Source organism: Anopheles gambiae, chromosome 3 (assembly GCF_943734735.2).
Source record: "Anopheles gambiae chromosome 3, idAnoGambNW_F1_1, whole genome shotgun sequence".
Classification (NCBI taxonomy): domain Eukaryota; kingdom Metazoa; phylum Arthropoda; class Insecta; order Diptera; family Culicidae; genus Anopheles; species Anopheles gambiae.
In genome coordinates, this window is record NC_064602.1 from 81,530,569 (window position 1) to 81,551,846 (window position 21,278).

Sequence of the window (21,278 nt, forward strand, 5' to 3'; positions counted from 1 at the left end):
ATTGTTGGAATTATTCGTTTGAAAAATATTTAAATAAAAAAAAAATATTTTTGAATAATGCCAACTAATTCTGGAAATAGGTAAACATATGCGAAAAATTGTTAGTATAGCGTTGAAAGAATCCAAATATAGGATTAGGGAAGCAAACCATTACTTACGAGATTTATCAAAACAATTAAAATCTAGAAACAACTAGAAAGCCATAGAAAACTCAGTATACGGTTTTGCCGGTACATACATAGACAATCGATTTCTACTTATAAGTTCTTCTATTTGGCGTAACGTCCTACGCGGACATGCCGGCCTTTACAGGCTTTCGAGACGTCACTAGGCTCAGCTACAGAGTTGGTCGGAAAATGGACGTTCGCAACTACGTCTCCCGTTTTTATCAACTCTGTCTGCAAACCTAATCTGGTCCTGGAATGTTTACTCGTTCGGGAGCATGAAAGAAGTAAACTTGGCAGCATCTACACAATGATTTCTGTATTTCAATTCACAAATCCACGCGTTGTTCTTCCAACCTTTTCACTTCTAATAAATATTACCAGGCGCCTTCAGTTTTCGCCATTCTCGATAACGGTCGATTCCCCTTCCGCCGTACCCTCGCCGTGTGGTGGCGTTTCTGCGTCGTTTTCGCCACCTTCAAGCGGGTGCTCCTTTTTGATGTGCGCATTGACGAGATACTTGTACCGGTACGTTTTGCCACACAGGGAGCAACCGAACAGGATGCCGCTGTGGGTGAACTCGTGCTTTTTCCTGGAGGTGTCGCTTTTGAAGCGCTTCGGGCACTGGCTGCACATAAACGGCTGCTCTTTAGAATGGACTAGCTGGTGACGCTTGAGCATGTCGCTGCAAACGCAAAAAAACGTTAGCAATCGTTAGTTATGAGCTGCATAAGAAGCTTCCCGTTTTGTACGTTAACTTACAGCATCTTGAATAGTTTGCCACAGATGGGACAGGCGTGCTCCTGCACACCATGAAACCGTTTCACGTGCTTTCGCAGCACACAGGCGTCCGGGAACGTTCTCGAGCACACCCGGCACTCGTGCAGCTCACCGATTCCGTGCTGTGCGTACTGAAAATATAAAGCAAAGTACTGGGATTAGAAAAAAAATGCCAAAATTGTTTTTCCGGCCAAAGGATAACGCCAAACGTACCATGTGCGACCGGTAGGTAGAGTAATGGGTGAACCCAATGTCACAGATTTCGCACGTCTTTATGTTCAGCTTCAGGTGGACGGCTTGTACGTGGCGCAGCAGATTCGATGAATTGCTCATCCGTATCGAACAGTGCGGACAGGCGTGGCCCATCTCCTTGCTGTGTGTTGCGCGGTGCGTTGCAATGTTTGTCACCACCTTGCCGCACGTTTCGCAGAGTGGCTTCTGACGCTTGCGCTTGGTGCGGCGAAATAGAATGCTCGTCGAGGTGGCAGCGCGAGTATTACCGCCAGCTTGTCCGCTCCGCACTAACACGAGCTTGGCTCGTCTGGTGCGTGAACCAGTCCAGCAGGTAAGATTATCATTCTTACTTAATGCAGCTACGGCTTCCTCGCCATCAGTGGGCGGTTCACCCAGCTCTATGTAGTTGGCACAGTAGAGCGTATCGTCTTGTTCCGTCGACTGCTGCATCGTTGCTACCGTTGGTTCGTCTTCATGGCGTTTAGGCGGACTGGTTTCCGAGATAGCTGTGCCGTCATCATAATCAACGGAAGCGATGACCTCTTCCCTGTACTCCATTGTATCATCGTTGGTGGAGTCTGTATTTCGTTTCGTTCGCGTTCGATTTGGCTCGTCATCATCATCCTGTTCGAAGTCCGTTTCATCATCAGTAGCCGAGAAACCATCGTTTATCGTATTATCAGTGATCTCAAAATCTAGTGGATCCTCCAGGACAGAATCATCGTTTTGGACATCATCAGTAGCACCTTGGACGACGGTGAAACGCGACCGTGAGCAGAGCTGCCGGAACAGGTAGTCGTTGCTGATGCAGTTGTTCCGGAAAGCCGAAGCCTTTTTAAGCTTGCTGGTGCACTCCAAGCATACCGCCTGCGTCGTTGTTTGATCCGTACATATCTGTAGAAGCACGCAAAGCAATTTTACTTTAGTACGGCCATCAATGCATCGCACTATTCAGCCGTGTCGAACTTACTTCAATTCCTGTTAACTGTTGCACATTTTCGATTGAGAGCGACGCGTCCAGGATCTCATCGAGCAGAATGATTCGTTCATCTTCCTGGGACAAACAGAATCGGCAAACGTTTAGCAATCCCTGCGAGGCGATCGCCATACTGCGGGCGAAATCTGGAAAGGATTGTTGGTAAACAAATTTCCAACGAAACGGATTGTCAAAACGGCGCCCATTTGTATCGTACAGGGTGGTTCCGAACGGGTTCGGAGACGAGAGAAAAGGTTGCTTTTCCAGCACATGCGTGTACTTTTATGGCAATAATGATTTTAATGCTATTTTTAGGTTTATTTTTTTCTGTGTAACTTAGTGATGTGCTCTTTGGAGCGCACCCACGACTCCGATCCGACTCTGGATGACTTCGACTCCAACCGATTGCGGACGACCCCAACGACTCTGAACGACTCCAAAAGACTCTGGCCAACTCCCAGCGACTTCGGACGACTCCGACGGCTCTGGACAATCCCAAACGACTCCAAACGACTCCTGATGACTCCGACTCCCAACGACTCTGGTCGACTCCGGACGACTCCAGCCGACTCCGGACAACTACGGACGATTCCGAGAGATTCCGAACGACTCCGGATAATACTGGGTGGACCTACCTTCCGAAGTTGAATTCAAAATTATCGGAGACGATTCCGGATTGTTTTCATCTTAACTCATCACTAGTGTAACCAAACGCGGTATTATCACTTGCATTCAAAGGTGTGAAACCGTCTGAAGTGATCTCTCTGCGTGAATTCATTGCTGAACGTTTTGCTACAATCTTTGCATTCAAATCTTTTCCCAGTGGATTCATGAGTCAGCTAAAATGTAGAGAGGGCGAAAGAAGCTCCGGTTTTTAGATCATCATTTCGACATTATTTGTATGAAACATACATTCCACTACTTACCATATGATATCGATACGTTTTGTGGTGTACGAAGCCCTTCCCGCAGATGCCGCACGTTTTGCCGACCGTTTTGAAGTGCACCGTGTTGATGTGGGCCATGATGTTGCTCTTCTGCTTCATCTTCACTGGACAGTGCGGGCACCCGTACAGCGACTCCTGCCGATGATTTAGCAGATGGCGGCGTACCCCGATCACGAACACGCCGCACACTTCGCAGAGCGTCTTCGGGCGCACACGGAGGCCCGCTTTGTACTTTTTAATGTAGTAGCCCGGACTCTGATCAACGATCGATGCATCTAGGATTTTCCGCTTCTTTCCCTTGCTCTTGCCCGGTCGGCGAACGTTGGGCTGCACGTTTTCAAGCAGATCGGCGCCATTTTGTATACTTCCTCTCTGCTTTGCCGATCTTAGCAAGAGGGGATTTGTTCGACTTTCGTCAGTTGTCTCCGAATGGTACGGATCGTCGGGCGCAATATAGTTCGCAGAGTACAACTCTGCATCATCGTCCTGGCATTCTGGCGAGCTGATTGGATTGCGCTCTTGTTCATCGTAACTGTACCCATCCAGTGTGAGTGCTTCGAATTCGATTGTTTGATCGCTCATTTGCTCCTTCTCCTGTTTCTCATCGTCGTCGGACAATTCTTCACACTCCCAATCTTCATAGTACGCGCGCTCTGCACTGTAAATGAGCGTCATGAACAGCTCCTGGAATTTAATATCGTTTCTTAAGCAGGTGCATCGGAATTCTGCAGCCGTTCTCAGCCTGTTTGCGCACTCGTGGCAGATGGCGTAGGTCGCGCAGTCCTCGTCTGGGTTTATCTTGAAAGTGGAGCAATCACAATCTCTTAAGTTCACCCGAAAGCGTATCCGATCTCTTCATAGAGCGAGGATTTCTGCTCACCTGTATTCCGGTAAATCGTTCCACATCTTCGTGCGTAAGTGAAGCACAGAAGGTTGCTGTGATCGGACAGAGGCGCTGGTCGTCCTCGCACAGGCAGAACCTGCAGATGGGCACAATTGCTTGCAGTGCATTCGCCATCCCCGATTCCGAATGCTGGCTTGTTGTCAAACAAATATCAGCTGCGATTCAAACGTCAAACATATATGTTTTTGTTCACAACAAAACGGTGGAGTTTTTTTTATTCGTAAAAATCTTCACAGGGTGGTTGCGAAATTACCATCTCTCAAGCTGTCATCCCACGACGCGCTATCCTTTGCCAACCGTCAAAGAGTCTGTACGCACACAGAACCGGAACATCCTAGGACTGGATGGGCATTTCTCCGAACTCGACACATTTTACCATAAAATAATAGTAAAAAAGAACTCGCAGTGTGGAAATATCAAGAGAACATTGTGATACGTTTGCAGAACACGGATAGAACGGGTGAAACAGGTGCACAACGCCGTCCAAACAAACTGCGCAGGCTGTGTGTGTGTGTGTGTGTGTGTGTGTGTGTGTGTGCGTGCGACAGGTTTGATAGGAAATATGCCGCCAACGGCTGAACCGCCAACCGTGGCAAAGAAAGAAGCATCAGCTGCCCTGCCCAACAAAAACAAAGCAAAACAAAAAGTTTCGCTCAATATAATCTATCCACCCTTTGAACCGGAACTTCTTGACTTTTGGTTTCTTGCCTTGGAAGCCACGTTTGTTATGAATGGCCATTACTCGGACAGGTACAGGTACAATGCGCTCATCACTTGCCTAGGCAGCCGCGCCAAAATGGTCCGCAAGACGATCCAAATGTGTAGTACGTTAAACTCGAAGAAAAAGTACAAAATTCTCAAAGCTGCCGTACGTGCCTGCTATCCTACGGTAGAAGAGCAGAAACCCGCCACCACACCTCACCCGCTCACCACCGTGAAGCTTGGCGACCGGAAGCCGTCCGAGCTGCTAGCCGAAATGCGCCTCTTGGGCAAAGGATGCCCGGATTCATTGCTCGAATACGTTTGGCTTCGTGCACTGCCGGCTTCGATACAGTCGGCCGTTAGTGTGCATGTCGATGCCGTAGAGGTTCCTTCAATCGACGACTCGGCTGCCAAGGCGGACAAGATGTTGGAGAAATTACGCCGCGCGGAGGAACGAGCCAAACAAAACAAAATAACAAATCAGCAAATGTCACAAGTTACTGCATTGATGGATAAAATTATGAAAACAACCGAAGAGCTGCGACTCCTCTCCGCTTCTTCCTCCAAAGCGCAGGATTCGAGTAGTACCGTTTCGTGGACCTGCTGGTATCATAGCATCTACGGCAGACAGGCGTATAATTGCGAGGTGCGGAATAAAAACGATTCTAGTATTAAGTGCGATTTCTTAGCCAGAAATCCATAATGCAAATTTTAAAATATCTTGTGAAATGTCTGATCTTTTTAAACCAGAATTACAACCTATAGCCATCGATCATTTGACAATGTATTAAATCTGTTAAAAAAAGAGAATACAATAACAAATTGCTTTACGCACATTAATCTGGAACATCCGAATTCCCATGTTTAGGCGAAGTTTGAAGGAGTCCCAAAGTGGCCATGGAATAAAATCCTATACCAGCATCGATTTAGGCTCCATTTAGCGATAAAGTGAAAATCCTCACGAGGTATCGTTTCAAGATGATATCAAACAAAAAAAACGTTGTCATGTGGGACATTAGATACGAAACGGAGGGGTAATCGTTTCCTCCACCATTTTAGTTGTATTTTACATCACATCTAAGCATTATACATAGATTTTCGTCATTATGATGTAATCAAGCAGAACAAAAAGGACATTTGGGCCTAGGGCAGTTACTACTGGCCCAATCCGAACCACTAGTTCCTTCCGGAGTCGGAGACGTTCGGAATCGTTCAGAGTCGGAGTCGTCCGGAGTCCAGCCAACTCCGCGACTCTGACGTCAACCAATTCCGGAGGACTCTGACGACTCCGAACAATTCCGGATGAGTCCAAACGACTCCGGACGACTCCAAACGATTCCGGACGACTTCGACTCCGACTCCAAACGAATCTGGACGATTCCGAACGACTCCCAACGACTTCGGGCGATTCTGAGCGACTCCGCATAATGCTGGGCGAACCTAGGAGTCGGAGTCGGTTCCGAAATTATCGAAGTCGGATAGGAGTTGCCTTTTTTTCTTTTAATACGAAGGGAACTGTTGAAATGTTATCTTCGATTCATTGTTTGTTTCCTTTTTTCTGTTAAGGCTATAGTCAACTTTCCACATGTACGGCGTGCTGCTGCAGTTGGGCACAGTAATTTAATTGTATTCTCACTAACTGTCAAATAATTTCCTTTTTGTCTAATATATTCCTTTCTTTCTGTTTTGTTCAAAGTCTAACATTGGTGCCCTGGTGAGCCGGTAATAACAGGGGGAAAATATTCTCCAACTACTACCGTACGTTGGCACAGGATTGGCAAAGGCAACAAAATTGCAGTTCCGCTTTTACCGTGTATTTCTTTTTTTTTGAGTGAGGATCAATTCACTCATTGCTAAGATCTTCCGTCGGGTGCATTTTACGACGGTGTATATTAAGCAGCGCTTTGTACCGATAGGATTTGTCGCACACCGTGCATTTGTACTGGATGCCGCTGTGCGTGCGTAAATGGGTGGCTCTAGTTTTGGCGCTTTTAAACTGCTTCGGACACCGCGGGCATGCGTACGGCCTTTCCGTGCTGTGAACTAGCTGATGATTTTGAAGTGCTCTCCTGCAAATAAACAATAAAAAAGCGGTAAAAACCGATTGATAACATTGTGCAGGGTAGCTCTGTTGTACGGATGCAAATCTTACCTCATTTTGAACGTTTTGTCACACAACGAGCAGCTGTAACTCTCCATTTCGTGATACCTTCTGATGTGCTCTCTCATGCTGCTCCTGTGGTTGAACTTCTTTCCGCACACTTTGCACTCATGCTGCGTCCCGATGCCGTGGTGTGATAGCTGCAAACATATGGAACGATTGTTGCCTGTGTAGTAATTGTGTAAGGATTTCCCTTGCCCATTCAACATCGCTTTTCAAGTTGCGTTTCGTACCATATGCGAATCGTAGCCATTTTTGTGCGTAAATCCTTTGCCGCATGGTTTGCACGTCTTCACTATCCTGCGCTCGTGTACCGCCTGCACGTGCCGCATCATGTTGGCCGAGTGCGTCATGCGGACGGGACAGTGCGGACACGCGTACCGGGCCTCCTGCTTGTGGCTGACGATGTGCGACACGATATCGCTCACCATCTTCCCGCACATTTCGCACAGATACCGCTGGCGCCGATACTTCGACAGGTCCAGCAGGTGGTACATTTCGTTCGAAATGTACTCTTGCTCAACTTTCGACTGCGTGTAGGCTCGTTGCGGTTTGCGCATGATGGCGTTGTACATTTCCGCTATGAAGCTGTCGTCGTCGCTGGAGCCCCGCGCGTCATCGTCCAAATCTTCGCCCGGTGCGATGTAGTTAGCCGAGTACAGTTCTTCTTCCACTAGCTCATCCTTCACGCCACGATCAACCGATGGTGGGGGAGAGGGGCTTGCGAGCACATTCGATTGTGTGGTGGGCTGTTCGCTTGAGAAGCATGAATATCCTTCTTCCTCTTCTTCTTCTTCTTCTTCTTCTTCCTCTTCTTCTTCTTCTTCTTCTTCTTCTTCATCTTCATATTCTTCTGACACACTCGTCCCTTGGGAAGAGGATGCCTTCGGAACGACACTTTCCAACTTCCGGTTAACACACGGGTCGGTACTGTGATTAGCCGCTGCAGCATCTACTTCATCGAGTATGTCATCAGCACACATTTGTGGGTAAATTTTACGTAAATAGGCATCGTTCCTTAAGCAAGACCGCCGGAAGACAGCATACGTGTACAATCGGTTGGAGCAATCGGTACAAATGGCATCGTGAATGTTTTCGTCCGGTTCGATCTACAAAGACAAGCGCGGGCATTAATTTTAACCCAGAAAGGGACGCGGCAAGGCAATCGGCAATTCCCTCCTACTTACAGCGATGCCCGTGAATCGTTCTATATTGTCGACGGTGACGTGCTCGTCCAGTGCGTTCCTGATCGGGATAAGAAGATCTTCGTCCTGGCTTAAACAAAATCGACAAAAGTTCCACATTTCCTGCACAACTAGCTCCATGGTTGGTTTCTGTTTCGGTAGCAGCGAACGGCACGTAAACACCACACACAGCACAAACAGCCACAATTCACACGGACGCGAAACGTTGTTTGTGTTGTTTTGACAGCCTTCCACAGGACCAAAGGCAGCACAGGGTGACTAGTCGCAGTTGTGCGGTGTGTTCAATAAGTTCGAATACAACTGTTCATCGTTGTGTAGTAGTGATGGGCGGGTCGACCCGAACCTATCGGGTCTTAGCCATCCGTTTGGTAACGGTCAGAACCTCGCCGCATGCGATTTTGCCGCATGCGGCAAGAAAAGAAATTTCTCAATTTTCTAGCTTTTCAAGGTATTATAATGATATTTTGTTGTTTCTTTGTAAAGATAATCATTATTTTATATGATTTTAGACATTTGACATCTGAAATAAAATCGCATGCGGCGATGCGGCAATATCAAATGATTTTTATTTTGCCGCATCGCCGCATGCGGCAGATTCGCAAGTGCTGTCATTAACGTCAAATCCCATACAAAAGCTTGGGGCAAAATCGCATGCGGCGAAGTTCTAACCGTTGCCTTAGCGAGCCGGAGTCGTTCGGTTCAGTCCGAAAGGTACAAGTAGGTTCGTTAGGTGCAAGAAAGCATAAGTGACTTCGACCCGTTAGTGCAACGAGTTTGGGTCGGGTCGGGCCATGGTGGGTTCATTCCACAGTGGCGTGATTGCAGCGAGTTCGGGTCGACCCGAATGTTCAGTAGGTGCGAGAAAGCATAAGCGACTCCGACCCGTTGGTCCCGTTGGGTATTGAATCTACCTTGACCCTACCTAACCCGAACTCTCTACATCAACGGGATACCCGGGATTCAATTAGTGATGGGTAATCCGGAGCGGAGTCATGGATCAACTCCGACTCCGGTGCGCAAAATATGACTCCAACTCCGGATCATAACCGGATTTGACTCCGGATCAGTCCGGATCAGTCCGGATCAGTTTTCGTACATATTCGATATATGAATTGAAAGTCAATGAACTCATCAAGAATTGTCTAAACGATAATTGACAGTCATTTTGAGAATTAGCAATTGTAAGAACTGAAAAAAATGTAAGAACTGACAGAAAAATGATCATGTCTTATTACACATTACACCGTACGGCAGGTTTTTTTTGTGTCAAAGCCTGAGTTTGACAGAAAAATACCAATCGAGGATGACAGTACTTTCCATCGTCTAATGAGCCTATTAGAGTTTAGTAATATATCAAACGTATCGCCGTTCTAGTTCTAGCGATACATAACTTCAATGCGAAATCATACAACACACAGAGGGAATGAGAAAGCTCCGTTGTGTGGCTATCCCGCCAACAGATGGCGCGTCACTAGCATGTTTTGCTGCTTTTAGAATGAATCAGTCGTTCATAATCTGTTAAACGAAGTCTTTTTAGATTCTGTCTAAGTTGAGCCGTTTAGAACTCGTTTAGTGGTCGTTTAATGGATTTGTGGCACTTGGGTAACTAATTGGAAAACTGTCATTTGTTGTCTGTTAGTTTTAACATACTTTTTACTGTTAAACGATTTTAATACACCGCATTGTTGATTTGTCTATCTATACAATTCCTTCATCTGCACCACCTTCGTCTGCATTTTCCGATTTGATCACTGCCTCCGGGTGGTGTTTTCGCATGTGTATATTGAGCAAGGATTTGTACCGATAGGACTTTCGGCAAAGCTCGCAGGAGAACGTGATACCGGTGTGCGTGAGCTGATGCGTATTACGAGCGTACCCACTCTTGAACCGCTTCGGGCAGTAGCTGCATGCGTACGGCTGATTGTCCGAATGTACCCTGCCGTGTATGTTCAACGCCCGTCTGTATTGGAGAAGTAAGAGAGTAGAGTAGTGGAATTTAAAACACAATAGAAAATATTCGATTTCAATTATTAGTTTCGGAACAGTTGGGCAATTCTTTGAGCGATAGTAATAAGAGTAAGAGCGCCTGAACTGATATCATTTAAATAAAATCATACCTGGTCTTAAACCGTTTGCTGCACAGCTTGCACTCGTATTTACTTTCATAGGTGTGCATTCGGCTGATGTGCTCCCTCAAGCTGCCCTTGTGGTTGAATATTTTCGGGCAAAGTTTGCACTTAAATTTCTCCCCGATACCGTGTTTGGTGCGCTAAAAATATAAAATGGCTGGCTAAATTCGTATCAGCTGCAGGCATCGGAGCGCGTGCTTACCATGTGCGAGTTGTAGGTGTTGTAATGCGTAAACCCTTGGCCGCATGCATCGCACGTCTTGACGATCGTTTTCATGTGCACCGCATTGATGTGCCGCACGAGATTGGAGCCATCGGTCATTTTCATGGAGCAGTGTGGACAGGCGTACATCGCTTCTTTGGTGTGGCTCAGCAAGTGGCGCTTCAAGTTGGTAACCATCTGGCCACAGAGGTCGCAAAGCTGTTTCGTTAAATATGGCCAATCCAGAACGAACGGCTGTTCTTGTGAATATGCTTTGGGAGTGGCAGCCTGCTTCGTTAGCCGTAGCGTCTTGGACCTTTCGCTCGCTTTGTTTGCTTTCGGGCATATGAGCCTTTTGCCCCTACCGGCACGAACGTTTACGGCTGCCGGTGTCACTAGAACGGTATCACTAACATCGTGACGATTGTCCAACTCAATCAGCTCTTCATCACAAGAAACGTACTGCTCAGTGCTAGCAAGAATTAAACCAGTATCATCGCAGTTTACATTTTCAATTTCATCGAGAAATTCATGCTCGCATTCGTCGAAATCATCTTCCGATTTGAGGTGAACAGTGGCAGGCGGTAGCTTTCGATCCGTTTCGTGCCTAGTCTCGGCTATGAATTGTGAGAACATTTGCTGATAGATTCGATCGTTGCGCACGCAAGACTTCCGAAAGGCAACTGATTTTCTTAAACCATTTCTACAATCGGTGCAGATCACGTATGGTACGTTGTCATCGGTTGGGATCTAAAGCATCCAAAAGGAAGGTGTAACTGAGGATTGTAGACAAACCAACGTGCAAAACAAACCTGTATGCTGGTAAAATGTTCCACATCCTCCGAGGTAAGCAAAGAATCAAATACATTCTTGGCAGGAACTAGGATGTCCAGCTCTTCGCACAAACAAAGCCGACAAATGTTAGTTATTTCACGTAAAGTGTGCACCATCTCGAACGGAAATGAATTTGTTTAACAACAATGCCCCAGCTGAGATATGTCAAACACGACTACAGGGTGGTTCTTTAGGCGCAGCGTGCCATGCTGCCAGTTTATTTTTAATTGTTTGCATTTTCTAATCCGGTCCGCCAGATCCGTCCGTGTTTTCGGCAAACAACTCCGGGTGAAGTTTTCGCATATGCATGTTAAGTTGAGCCTTGTACCGATAGGACTTATCACAATGCTGGCAGGAAAATATAATGCCCGTGTGGGTGAGTTGATGCGTATTGCGGCCGAAGCTGCTCTTGAACCGTTTCGGACAGTGGCTGCAAGCATACGGCCGGTTGTCGGAATGTACTCGTTTGTGTATATACAGCGACCTTCTGTGATAATAAAAAAGATAATTATTAAAAGAAAGACAGTATTTTAACATTCCCCATTCTTTCCCCTTCCCTTGTACATACCCACACTTAAACCGCTTACTGCAATCCTTGCATTCAAATTTAGTTTCGATACTATGCCGACGCCTGGTATGTTCCTGTATGCTACGTGTACTGTTGAACTCTTTGTAGCATATCTTGCATTTATATTTTTCCCCAACATTATGCACGCCACGCTGAAAACGAAAGATGAATAAAAAATAGAAAAATGAAAAGGTATTGATGTGGCACATGTTTTTTTTTCAAAGCCCAGAACCAGGCTTACCATATGAGCATTGTAGCTGTTATGATGCTTGAATCCTTTACCACACAATTCGCACGTTTTAATGATCAGCTGCATGTGCACGGCTTCGATGTGGCGCGCAAGATTCGAGCTGTCCGTCATCTGTATCGGACAATGCGGGCAAGGGATTCGTACTTCTTTCGTGTGCGTCAGCTGGTGTCGTTTGTAATTGGTAGTCGTTTGGCCACATATGTCACACAGGTATTCCACATGACGATTCGCATACTTTTTGCGTCGTTTCCTAGTGCGTATTGGTGGGTCCTGCAGGTTGCTTGTTTCGTCAATTGCCATCGGTTCCGGGCGAGGAGACGAGAGTGTTGATTTTAAAGGGGTAGCTTCCGTTTCAATGCTTTCTCTTTCATCTCTTTCATCAGCGCTAACTAGCTGCTTGTTCTCAGAAGCAGACAGTTGCTTTGGATGAACGGGGTGGGTGAAAACCGTAACATCGATATCATCATCGGGTGTGTGATGAACAATCGTTGCAGGTTGCTTTCGATTCGTTTCGTTCCGAATCTCGACGATCAATTCCGAGAACAATTGGCAATAGAGTCGATCATTGCGTACGCAAGACTTCCGAAAGGCAGCTGATTTTCTTAAACTACTTCTACAGTCGGTGCAGATCACGTAAGGTACTTTGTCATCGGCCGGGATCTAAAACATCCAAACAATGTTGTAACTGAGGTTCGTAGCGTCCAACGTGCAGAACAAACCTGTACACCGGTGAAGCGTTCCACATCCTCCGTGGTAAGCGAGGAATCGAATACATCCTCGGCAGGAACTAGGATGTCCAGCTCTTCGCACAAACAAAGCCGACAAATGTTAGTTATTTTGCGTAGTGTGTGCACCATCTCGAACGGAAATGAATTTGTTTAACAACAATGCCTCAACTGAGATGTGTCAAACACGACTACAGGGTGGTTCTTGATTAGCAGCGTATCGTGTAGTGATGGGTAAATAACAATTATTTCCGGAGTCGGATTGATCCGACTACGGCACCCATTGGAATCGCATTCGGAGTTTCCTCGGACTGTATTAGCGGGGTGGAGGGGGGTCGTGCACGAAAAAAAAAACTCCGGACTCGTCGACTTCGAATCCTTATCAGTCCGGTTCAGTTTGGATCAGTTCTGTTCAGTTCGGGTCAGATCGGATGATCCTGGCAGCGTCCGAACGAGTCAGGTCGCGTCCGAGCGAGTAGTTTAGGTTGGCGGTATAAAAACAGTAAGGTTATTTCACTTTTGACTGAATGTAATGGGAGGTATACGGTAACTACAAGGAAATAAGGTTTTTTAATCTAACGAAAAAGCTAATATAATTGCAAGAACGAAATATTTAAAATAGAAAAGAAAAAAACATTAGGTTAGGCTGAAAATACACGAACCGAGATCGTTGCGGTACGACGCAATTCGCGCCTTGCCTTTGTAACAGTTGAAGAACAGTTGGGCTGCCAAATCTTTCGCGCCTCCAGTTTGAAGCCCTGCTGTTGCGCAGAGATACCCAACTTCGGTATTGCTTGAGATTTTCGCTGAAATTTGTTTGAAAACTCATGTCGAGAAACGAGTTTTGTATTTGCTTCACAAATTGATTAAAAAAAAATCCATCTTGGCACATTCAAATGTCACCAAACCTCAGATGAGTCCATACACGAACCGCGATTATCTCGGCTATTTGTCAGATTTTACAACAAAATTTAAAGTACAAGTCACACGCGATTTTCACGGTACCGCGAAAATTTTGTTTCAATTATTTCCAGCCTTATCGTATCGTATTTGATATCTTACTTGAAAGCGAACGAACTCATCAGTAGTTTTCTGAATGATAATGGACAGTATTTGGGAATTAGCAATTGCAACGTCAACCTGAACTACTTTCCCGGACTCTACCGGATTCAGTCTGACTCATCCGGACTGATCCAGACTGATCCGGACTGATCCGGAAAAGTCCGGATTGATCCAGACTGATCCGAACTGATCCGGACTGATTCGGAGTCGAATCCGGTCATGATCCGGAATCGAAGTTGATCCATGACTCCGCTCCGGATTACCCATCACTAGTACCGTGCTACCACTTTATTTTTGAATTTTAAGTCCAACGGATCCGTCCGTGTTTTCGGCAACCGACTCCGGGTGAAGCTTTCGCATATGTATGCTAAGCTGGCATTTATATGGATATGACTTATCACAATGCTGGCAGGAAAATCTAACCCCTGAGTGGGTGTGTTGATGCGTATTGCGTGCGAAGCTGCTCTTAAACCGCTTCGGACAGAGGCTGCAGGCATACGGCCGGTTTTCGGAATGCACTCGACCGTGGTGTCTTAGATCTCGACTGAAAGAGAAACGAATGATATGATTGCTTTTGCTATTGCTTTCTTCCACCTTTCAAACCAACCTCGTTTTAAATTGCTTGCTGCAAAACGTGCATTCGTATCTTCTTAGTGAGCTGTGTATCCGGTTGATATGATCTCTTAATGTACTCTTCCCGTTGAAATGTTTAAGGCACATTTTGCATTCAAACTTTTCTCCGATACCGTGCGTGGAGAGCTATGAATAGAGTTTTGTCATCATATACGCTGAACATATTTCCCCATTTTAATATGTTAGTAGAGGGCTTACCATATGCTGGTTGTAGGTGACCTGATACGTAAATCCTTTCTTGCATATTTCACACGTTTTAACAGTCATTTTCTTATGAACCGACTTAATGTGGCGCACGAGATTGGAGCCATCAGTCAGTGTCGTGGTACAGTGTGGACAAGCGTACATTGCTTTTTTGGTGTGACTCAACATGTGACGCTTCAAGTTGGTAACCATCTGACCACATATGTTACACAGACGTTTCGTGAAATACGGCCAATCAAGATGCAAAGTACTTTCTTGTACTTGTTGTGTCCCTGAAACATCATCTTGTTGCGTTGTTAGAGGTGTTGTTGTTGCTTTCGTGGGTTTACTTCGCTTGCTTTTGGTTGACCGAACGGCTTTCGCAGCAGCCGACTTTGGCTCACTCAGCTGACTGGAAATGGGGGTGCCAGAAAGGCTTTCCAAATCATGGTGAACAGTTTTGGTGGCTTGTTGTTCTGTTTCGTACCGAATCTCGACGATCAATTCCGAGAACAATTGGTTATAGAGTCGATCATTGCGTACGCAAGACTTCCGAAAGGCGGCTGATTTTCTTAAACCATTTCTACAATCGGTGCAGATCACGTAAGGTACGTTGTCCTCGGTTGGGATCTAAAGCATCCAAAAAGGAAGGTATAATTGCGCATCGTAGACAAACCAACGTGCAAAACAAACCTGTATACTGGTAAAACGTTCCACGTCCTCCGAGTTAAGCAAAGAATCAAATACATTCTTGGCAGGAACTAGGATGTCTAGCTCTTCGCACAAACAAAGCCGACAAATGTTAGTTATTTTGCGTAGAGTGTGCACCATCTCGAACGGAAATGAATTTGTTTAACAACAATGCCCCAGCTGAGATATGTCAAACACGACTACAGGGTGGTTCTTAAGGCGCAGCGTGCCATGCTGCCAGTTTATTTTTTGCATTTTCTAATACGGTACAACGGTCGGTGGTTTTGGCGGGAAAGAGGCGCCATAGCAGATCAGCATGGTTTTAATTCCATTATTTATTTTTTAAATTTCAAAGAAAATCCTCTGCAATGCGCAATTACAGTTCGATTTATGTTGAATGTAAAAGACAAACAATAATGAAAATGATTTAACAATTCTCAGGATGTACTTTTTTGACGTGCTGGCTAAGCAGTGACTTGTAGCGATACGATTTATCGCAAACCGAGCACGGGAAAATGTTCCCACTGTGTGCTAGTTCGTGGGTAGATCGGGCAAATTGACTTTTAAATCGTTTCGAACAGATTCCGCACGCGTAGGGCCGGCTCGACGAGTGTACCGTGCCATGGTGCTGAAGTGCTTGTCTGTTTGTAAAAGAAAATGGATTAGCGGGATTGAAGGAAAGCAAACGTAGGTGCCTACCGACCTGCTTTTAAACAGCTTTCCACAAACCGTACAGCCAAAGTTCCGTTCGTTTTTGTGAAATAGAGTAATGTGCTTCCTGTAGCCGCTCAGTTGTTTGAACGTTTTCGAGCAAATTTCACACTCCAAAGGCTCTCCTACGCTATGCTGCGCACGCTAAAGAACAGTTCAAAATTCAATTTAAAAAAATGACGATTACAAAGCAACAACTCTACGTCCCCGACCTACCATATGAGCATCATACGAATTTTTACTCGTAAATCCCCTGTCACACGGTGTGCAGAACATGATTACTTTTTTCTGATGCACCGCTCGTATATGACGCATTAGGTTGGAATGGTCCGTAAGCGTCTGGGAGCAATGGGGACAACTGTAGGTACTGTTCTTGGTGTGGCTATTGAGATGTCGTGCTAAGTAGGTGACTGTTTTGCCGCATAACACACACAGCTGTTTCTGTTTTGTCCGCTTACGGCCCGGTTTTTGGGGAGATTCTTTCGGCTCATTGGTGTTTTCCAGTTCGCAAACGGCAACAGATTCTGGATTGGAACATTCGTCTTGTTCTGGTTCAAATTCCGGGATCGACTGTTCGAAGGATGATCGATCACCGTCCTCTGCAGCAAGTGGTGTGGTTTCTGTAGCTGGATTAATAAATTCAATCGCATCAGAATCCCACGCTATTGTTTCGGCGCTGCATTTGGTCTCATCGGTGTGATCGTTGCTATAATTGGATTTTGAGAAAAACAATTGCCTAAACAGTATGTCATTGTTGAGGCAGGCGTCACGGTATTCAACCGAACGCTGTAGGTTATCTTTACATCGCAAACAAATAGCGTATGCCAGTTTTCCTGCAGGGTCAATCTGTAGAACCATCGGAAAGGTAAAACAATTACTCGAAACATCATATGTAGGTCACAATGAGAGGTAGAAGAGGTCGTTCATACCTGAATGCCGGTGAACTTTTCTATGAGTTCCGTAGTAAGGGAAGAATTCATAACGTCCGATGCGGGAATTGTATCGTCTTCGCCCAAACAAAGCCGACAGATGTTGGAAATACAAAGCTCTATTTTCACCATGATGCAGTAAAAGGGAATAATACAGCAAGGACAGCACAGCTCCACAGTTCACTAAAATATCTCCCACATCTAGGTAAATTGTTTGTAAACAATCACCAACAGCTGTGAAGAAACGTCACTCAAAGCTTGCTGTGACAGTTAATTATTTACAGGGTGGTTAGTAAAGAATTCAAATGTTCTTTCGTTTATTTCAAAACCTTTCACAAAAGTTCTACGTTGTTTCTGCTCTCAAGAGGCTTCGGAATGATGTTTCTTTACATGTGCATTAAGCAGAGATTTGTACTGATAGGATTTATCACACAACAGGCACGGAAACACGACCCCGACATGGGTCAGCTCGTGTGTCCTTCTGGCATTTAAACTTTTGAATTGCTTCGGGCACATCGCGCAACTGTACGGCCGATCGGTGGAATGTACACTTTTGTGTAGCTTCAACGCTTGCCTGTGAAATGGAACAGAAGTTTCGTTTAGTTGGTAAATATATTGTACTAGAAAAACGGTGCAGCAGCAGGACTTACTTATCCTTGAACGGTTTACCACAGATCGCGCATGGAAAGTTCCGTTCGCTAGTGTGGGTGGAGGATAGGTGCTTTTTATAGCCGCTAGGTTGCCTGAACGTTTTCGAGCATATTTCACACTTGTACGGTTCACCCATGCCGTGGCGTGATCGCTAGCGAATTGGAAAGGCAAGAATATGTTCAAACGTGTTGATAGAGGTAATAGTTCAGACAGCGTGTGCTTCTTACCATGTGCGCATTGTACGAGTTGATGTGAGCAAAACCCCTCCCGCACGGTTCGCAGGATTTTACAATTTTCTTCAAGTGTACCGCTTGTATATGGCGTGCGAGATTCGACTGATTTCTCATTTTTGTGGGACAATGCGGACAAGCGTACAGTGTTGGCTCGTTCGTATGAATACGAACGTGGTGCGACGGATTGCACACCAGTTTGCCACAAGTGACGCATAGCTGTTTTTTGAATTTGGTCGAACCAGTTCCTTCGTTTTGAATTTTGCTTGACACATTCCTCTTTTCCTTTGCTTCATATTCCAAAGGCTCTCCTACGCTATGCTGCGCACGCTAAAGAACAGTTCAAAATTCAATTAAAAAAAATGACGATTACAAAGCAACAACTCTACGTCCCCGACCTACCATATGAGCATCATACGAATTTTTACTCGTAAAACCCCGGTCACACGGTGTGCAGAACATGATTACTTTTTTCTGATGCACCGCTCGTATATGACGCATTAGGTTGGAATGGTCCGTAAGCGTCTGGGAGCAATGGGGACAACTGTAGGTACTGTTCTTGGTGTGGCTATTGAGATGTCGTGCTAAGTAGGTGACTGTTTTGCCGCATAACACACACAGCTGTTTCTGTTTTGCCCGCTTATGGCCCGGTTTTTGGGGAGATTCTTTCGGCTCATTGGTGTTTTCCAGTTCGCAAACGGCAACGGATTCTGGATTGGAACATTCGTCTTGTTCTGGTTCAAATTCCGGGATCGACTGTTCGAAGCAGGATCGATCACCGTCCTCTACAGCAAGTGGTGTGGTTTCTGTAGCTGGATTAATAAATTCAATCGCTTCTGAATCCCACGCTAATGTTTCGGCGCTACATTTGGTCTCATCGGTGTAATCGTTGCTATAATTGGATTTTGAGAAAAACAATTGCCTAAACAGTATGTCATTGTTGAGGCAGGCGTCGCGGTATTCAACCGAACGCTGTAGGTTAGCTTTACATCGCAAACAAATAGCGTATGCCAGTTTTCCTGCAGGGTCAATCTGTAGAACCATCGGAAAGGTAAAACAATTACTCGAAACATCATATGTAGGTCACAATGAGAGGTAGAAGAGGTCGTTCATACCTGAATGCCGGTGAACTTTTCTATGAGTTCCGTAGTAAGGGAAGAATTCATAACGTCCGATGCGGGAATTGTATCGTCTTCGCCCAAACAAAGCCGACAGATGTTGGAAATACAAAGCTCTATTTTCACCATGATGCAGTAAAAGGGAATAATACAGCAAGGACAGCACAGCTCCACAGTTCACTAAAATATCTCCCACATCTAGGTAAATTGTTTGTAAACAATCACCAACAGCTGTGAAGAAACGTCACTCAAAGCTTGCTGTGACAGTTAATTATTTACAGGGTGGTTAGTAAAGAATTCAAATGTTCTTTCGTTTATTTCAAAACCTTTCACAAAAGTTCTACGTTGTTTCTGCTCTCAAGAGGCTTCGGAATGATGTTTCTTTACATGTGCATTAAGCAGAGATTTGTACTGATAGGATTTATCACATAACGAGCACGGAAACACGACCCCGACATGGGTCAGCTCGTGTGTCCTTCTGGCACTTAAACTTTTGAATTGCTTCGGGCACATCGCGCAACTGTACGGCCGGTCGGTGGAATGTACACTTTCGTGTAGCTTCAATGCTTGCCTGCGAAATGCAACAGAAGTTTCGTTTAGTTGGTAAATATATTGCACTAGAAAAACGGGGCAGCAGCAGGACTTACTTATCCTTGAACGGTTTACCACAGATCGCGCATGGAAAGTTCCGTTCGCTAGTGTGGGTGGAGGATAGGTGCTTTTTATAGCCGCTAGGTTGCCTGAACGTTTTCGAGCATATTTCACACTTGTACGGTTCACCCATGCCGTGGCGTGATCGCTAGCGAATTGGAAAGGCAAGAATATGTTCAAACGTGTTGATAGAGGTAATAGTTCAGACAGCGTGTGCTTCTTACCATGTGCGCATTGTACGAGTTGATGTGAGCAAAACCCCTCCCGCACGGTTCGCAGGATTTTACAATTTTCTTCAAGTGTACCGCTTGTATATGGCGTGCGAGATTCGACTGATTTCTCATTTTTGTGGAACAATGTGGACAAGCGTACAGTGTCGGCTCGTTCGTATGAATACGAACGTGGTGCGACAGATTGCGCACCAGTTTGCCACAAGTGACGCATAGCTGTTTTTTGAATTTGGTCGAGCCAGTTCCTTCGTTTTGAATTTTGCTTGACACAACTGCTGTGGCTGTTGTGCATGTGGTAGGGCTTGCAGACAGTCTTTCATTTTTGTTTCTCTTTTCGTTAGCCTCGTCGCTAATAACAGCTTCGTCGAATTGATCCTCGCGTCCTTCCGAATCATTTAAAAACACTTCGGTTAGATCTTGGCTCAAACCATTGCGCTCCTTAGATGCTTCCTTTAAGTACATAATTTCAATCTCAATCAAGCCGGTATCCTTTTGCTTCGACCGTGCTTCGGTTTCATCATTACTGTTGCTCGAGGGAATAGTGCACTGCGAAAACAATTCTCTAAACAATACATCGTTACTAACGCAGATGTTGCGGAATTGGACCGATTGATTCAGGATATCTTTGCAGTTTCCACACACTACATACGGTACTGTTTCCGCCGTTTCAAGCTGCAAAACGAACAAGATATGTTTTGTTAATCACTAGAACAAAAGAAACCGGATCAAACTTACCTCTATCCCAGTAAACAGTCCAATGAGCTCGGCGGTAAGTGAAGAGGAAAGAATCTCGCTGATGGTAACGAATTGTTCGTGTTCTTTACGCAAACAAAACCGACAAACGGTCGAGAATTTGCGTAAATCATTCATACTAAGTTCATAATTCACTGGCAGAGGCGTTAGCAAAAGTAGGGTAAACAATCACAACGTCAATGAGCTGCCGAAGTAGTTAGACGAGCCCCGTTGTTTACATTCCGATCGACGACGAGAGTCGATAAAAGTCGATGAAATGAACAGTGCGCTAACGATTTACGCGGTACATATGTTCCGAAAATGTAGGCAATTTTCATTATAGTTTACAGAACAGTTGATTTGGCCCCTAAATAAAATATTGTATAGGCTTTATGTGACTTTAAGTAGACTTATTGACGCGTAGATTGTTGAGGATGTAGTTCCAAGACATTTTAATCGACTCAATTACGTTATGTTAAAGTTAAATAGCTACTAATAGAATATCTAAAGAACAACAACAGTTTCAATGAAATTTAGAAAAAAAAACCTAATTAACTAACATTATTTAAATACAGATGTTTTCAATTAGCTTATTAAACCGGTAGTCATCATGCGTAGGACTGATTCTCCTGCTATGGACAAATCAATAAGTCATTGAAAGCCAAGTCCACTAGTGA

At 45.2% G+C, this 21,278-nt stretch overlaps 7 protein-coding genes across 7 annotated transcripts; 1 reads left to right on the plus strand and 6 right to left on the minus strand.

Moving 5' to 3' along the window:
* Nucleotides 1-468: 468 nt before the first annotated feature.
* On the minus strand, nucleotides 469-8,314 carry LOC1278283 (uncharacterized). Its single transcript, XM_061656643.1, has 10 exons — nucleotides 8,056-8,314; nucleotides 7,102-7,977; nucleotides 6,860-7,008; nucleotides 6,555-6,776; nucleotides 3,982-4,081; nucleotides 3,081-3,428; nucleotides 2,149-2,433; nucleotides 1,158-2,072; nucleotides 927-1,096; nucleotides 469-849 (listed from the first exon to the last, which is right to left on the minus strand). Exons 1-10 carry the CDS (start codon nucleotides 8,191-8,193, stop codon nucleotides 555-557), a joined length of 3,498 nt encoding a protein of 1,165 aa, XP_061512627.1. The 5' UTR covers nucleotides 8,194-8,314; the 3' UTR covers nucleotides 469-554.
* On the minus strand, nucleotides 2,435-4,201 carry LOC133392763 (zinc finger and BTB domain-containing protein 41-like). Its single transcript, XM_061653925.1, has 3 exons — nucleotides 3,982-4,201; nucleotides 3,081-3,899; nucleotides 2,435-2,993 (listed from the first exon to the last, which is right to left on the minus strand). The coding sequence occupies exons 1-3, from the start codon at nucleotides 4,117-4,119 to the stop codon at nucleotides 2,877-2,879; spliced, it is 1,074 nt and encodes a 357-aa protein (XP_061509909.1). The 5' UTR covers nucleotides 4,120-4,201; the 3' UTR covers nucleotides 2,435-2,876.
* On the plus strand, nucleotides 4,277-5,529 carry LOC133392765 (uncharacterized). The gene has a single exon (XM_061653927.1). The coding sequence runs from the start codon at nucleotides 4,568-4,570 to the stop codon at nucleotides 5,408-5,410; it is 843 nt and encodes a 280-aa protein (XP_061509911.1). The 5' UTR covers nucleotides 4,277-4,567; the 3' UTR covers nucleotides 5,411-5,529.
* Nucleotides 8,315-9,697: 1,383 nt separating the features above from the next.
* Nucleotides 9,698-11,402, minus strand: LOC133392761 (zinc finger protein 791-like). Its single transcript, XM_061653922.1, has 4 exons — nucleotides 11,217-11,402; nucleotides 10,405-11,154; nucleotides 10,191-10,342; nucleotides 9,698-10,033 (listed from the first exon to the last, which is right to left on the minus strand). The coding sequence occupies exons 1-4, from the start codon at nucleotides 11,352-11,354 to the stop codon at nucleotides 9,772-9,774; spliced, it is 1,302 nt and encodes a 433-aa protein (XP_061509906.1). The 5' UTR covers nucleotides 11,355-11,402; the 3' UTR covers nucleotides 9,698-9,771.
* Nucleotides 11,403-11,424: 22 nt separating this feature from the next.
* LOC133392762 (zinc finger protein 32-like) lies at nucleotides 11,425-13,375 on the minus strand. The gene is made up of 4 exons (XM_061653923.1): nucleotides 12,776-13,375; nucleotides 12,048-12,716; nucleotides 11,807-11,958; nucleotides 11,425-11,725 (listed from the first exon to the last, which is right to left on the minus strand). Exons 1-4 carry the CDS (start codon nucleotides 12,911-12,913, stop codon nucleotides 11,479-11,481), a joined length of 1,206 nt encoding a protein of 401 aa, XP_061509907.1. The 5' UTR covers nucleotides 12,914-13,375; the 3' UTR covers nucleotides 11,425-11,478.
* A 2,291-nt stretch (nucleotides 13,376-15,666) lies between these two features.
* Nucleotides 15,667-19,237, minus strand: LOC133392760 (zinc finger protein 723-like). The gene is made up of 6 exons (XM_061653921.1): nucleotides 18,986-19,237; nucleotides 18,273-18,902; nucleotides 17,868-18,200; nucleotides 17,640-17,791; nucleotides 16,990-17,563; nucleotides 15,667-16,906 (listed from the first exon to the last, which is right to left on the minus strand). Exons 1-5 carry the CDS (start codon nucleotides 19,115-19,117, stop codon nucleotides 17,350-17,352), a joined length of 1,461 nt encoding a protein of 486 aa, XP_061509905.1. The 5' UTR covers nucleotides 19,118-19,237; the 3' UTR covers nucleotides 15,667-16,906; nucleotides 16,990-17,349.
* A 37-nt stretch (nucleotides 19,238-19,274) lies between these two features.
* LOC4577542 (zinc finger protein 90) lies at nucleotides 19,275-20,854 on the minus strand. The gene is made up of 4 exons (XM_317900.5): nucleotides 20,605-20,854; nucleotides 19,864-20,541; nucleotides 19,636-19,787; nucleotides 19,275-19,559 (listed from the first exon to the last, which is right to left on the minus strand). The coding sequence occupies exons 1-4, from the start codon at nucleotides 20,737-20,739 to the stop codon at nucleotides 19,346-19,348; spliced, it is 1,179 nt and encodes a 392-aa protein (XP_317900.4). The 5' UTR covers nucleotides 20,740-20,854; the 3' UTR covers nucleotides 19,275-19,345.
* Nucleotides 20,855-21,278: the final 424 nt, after the last annotated feature.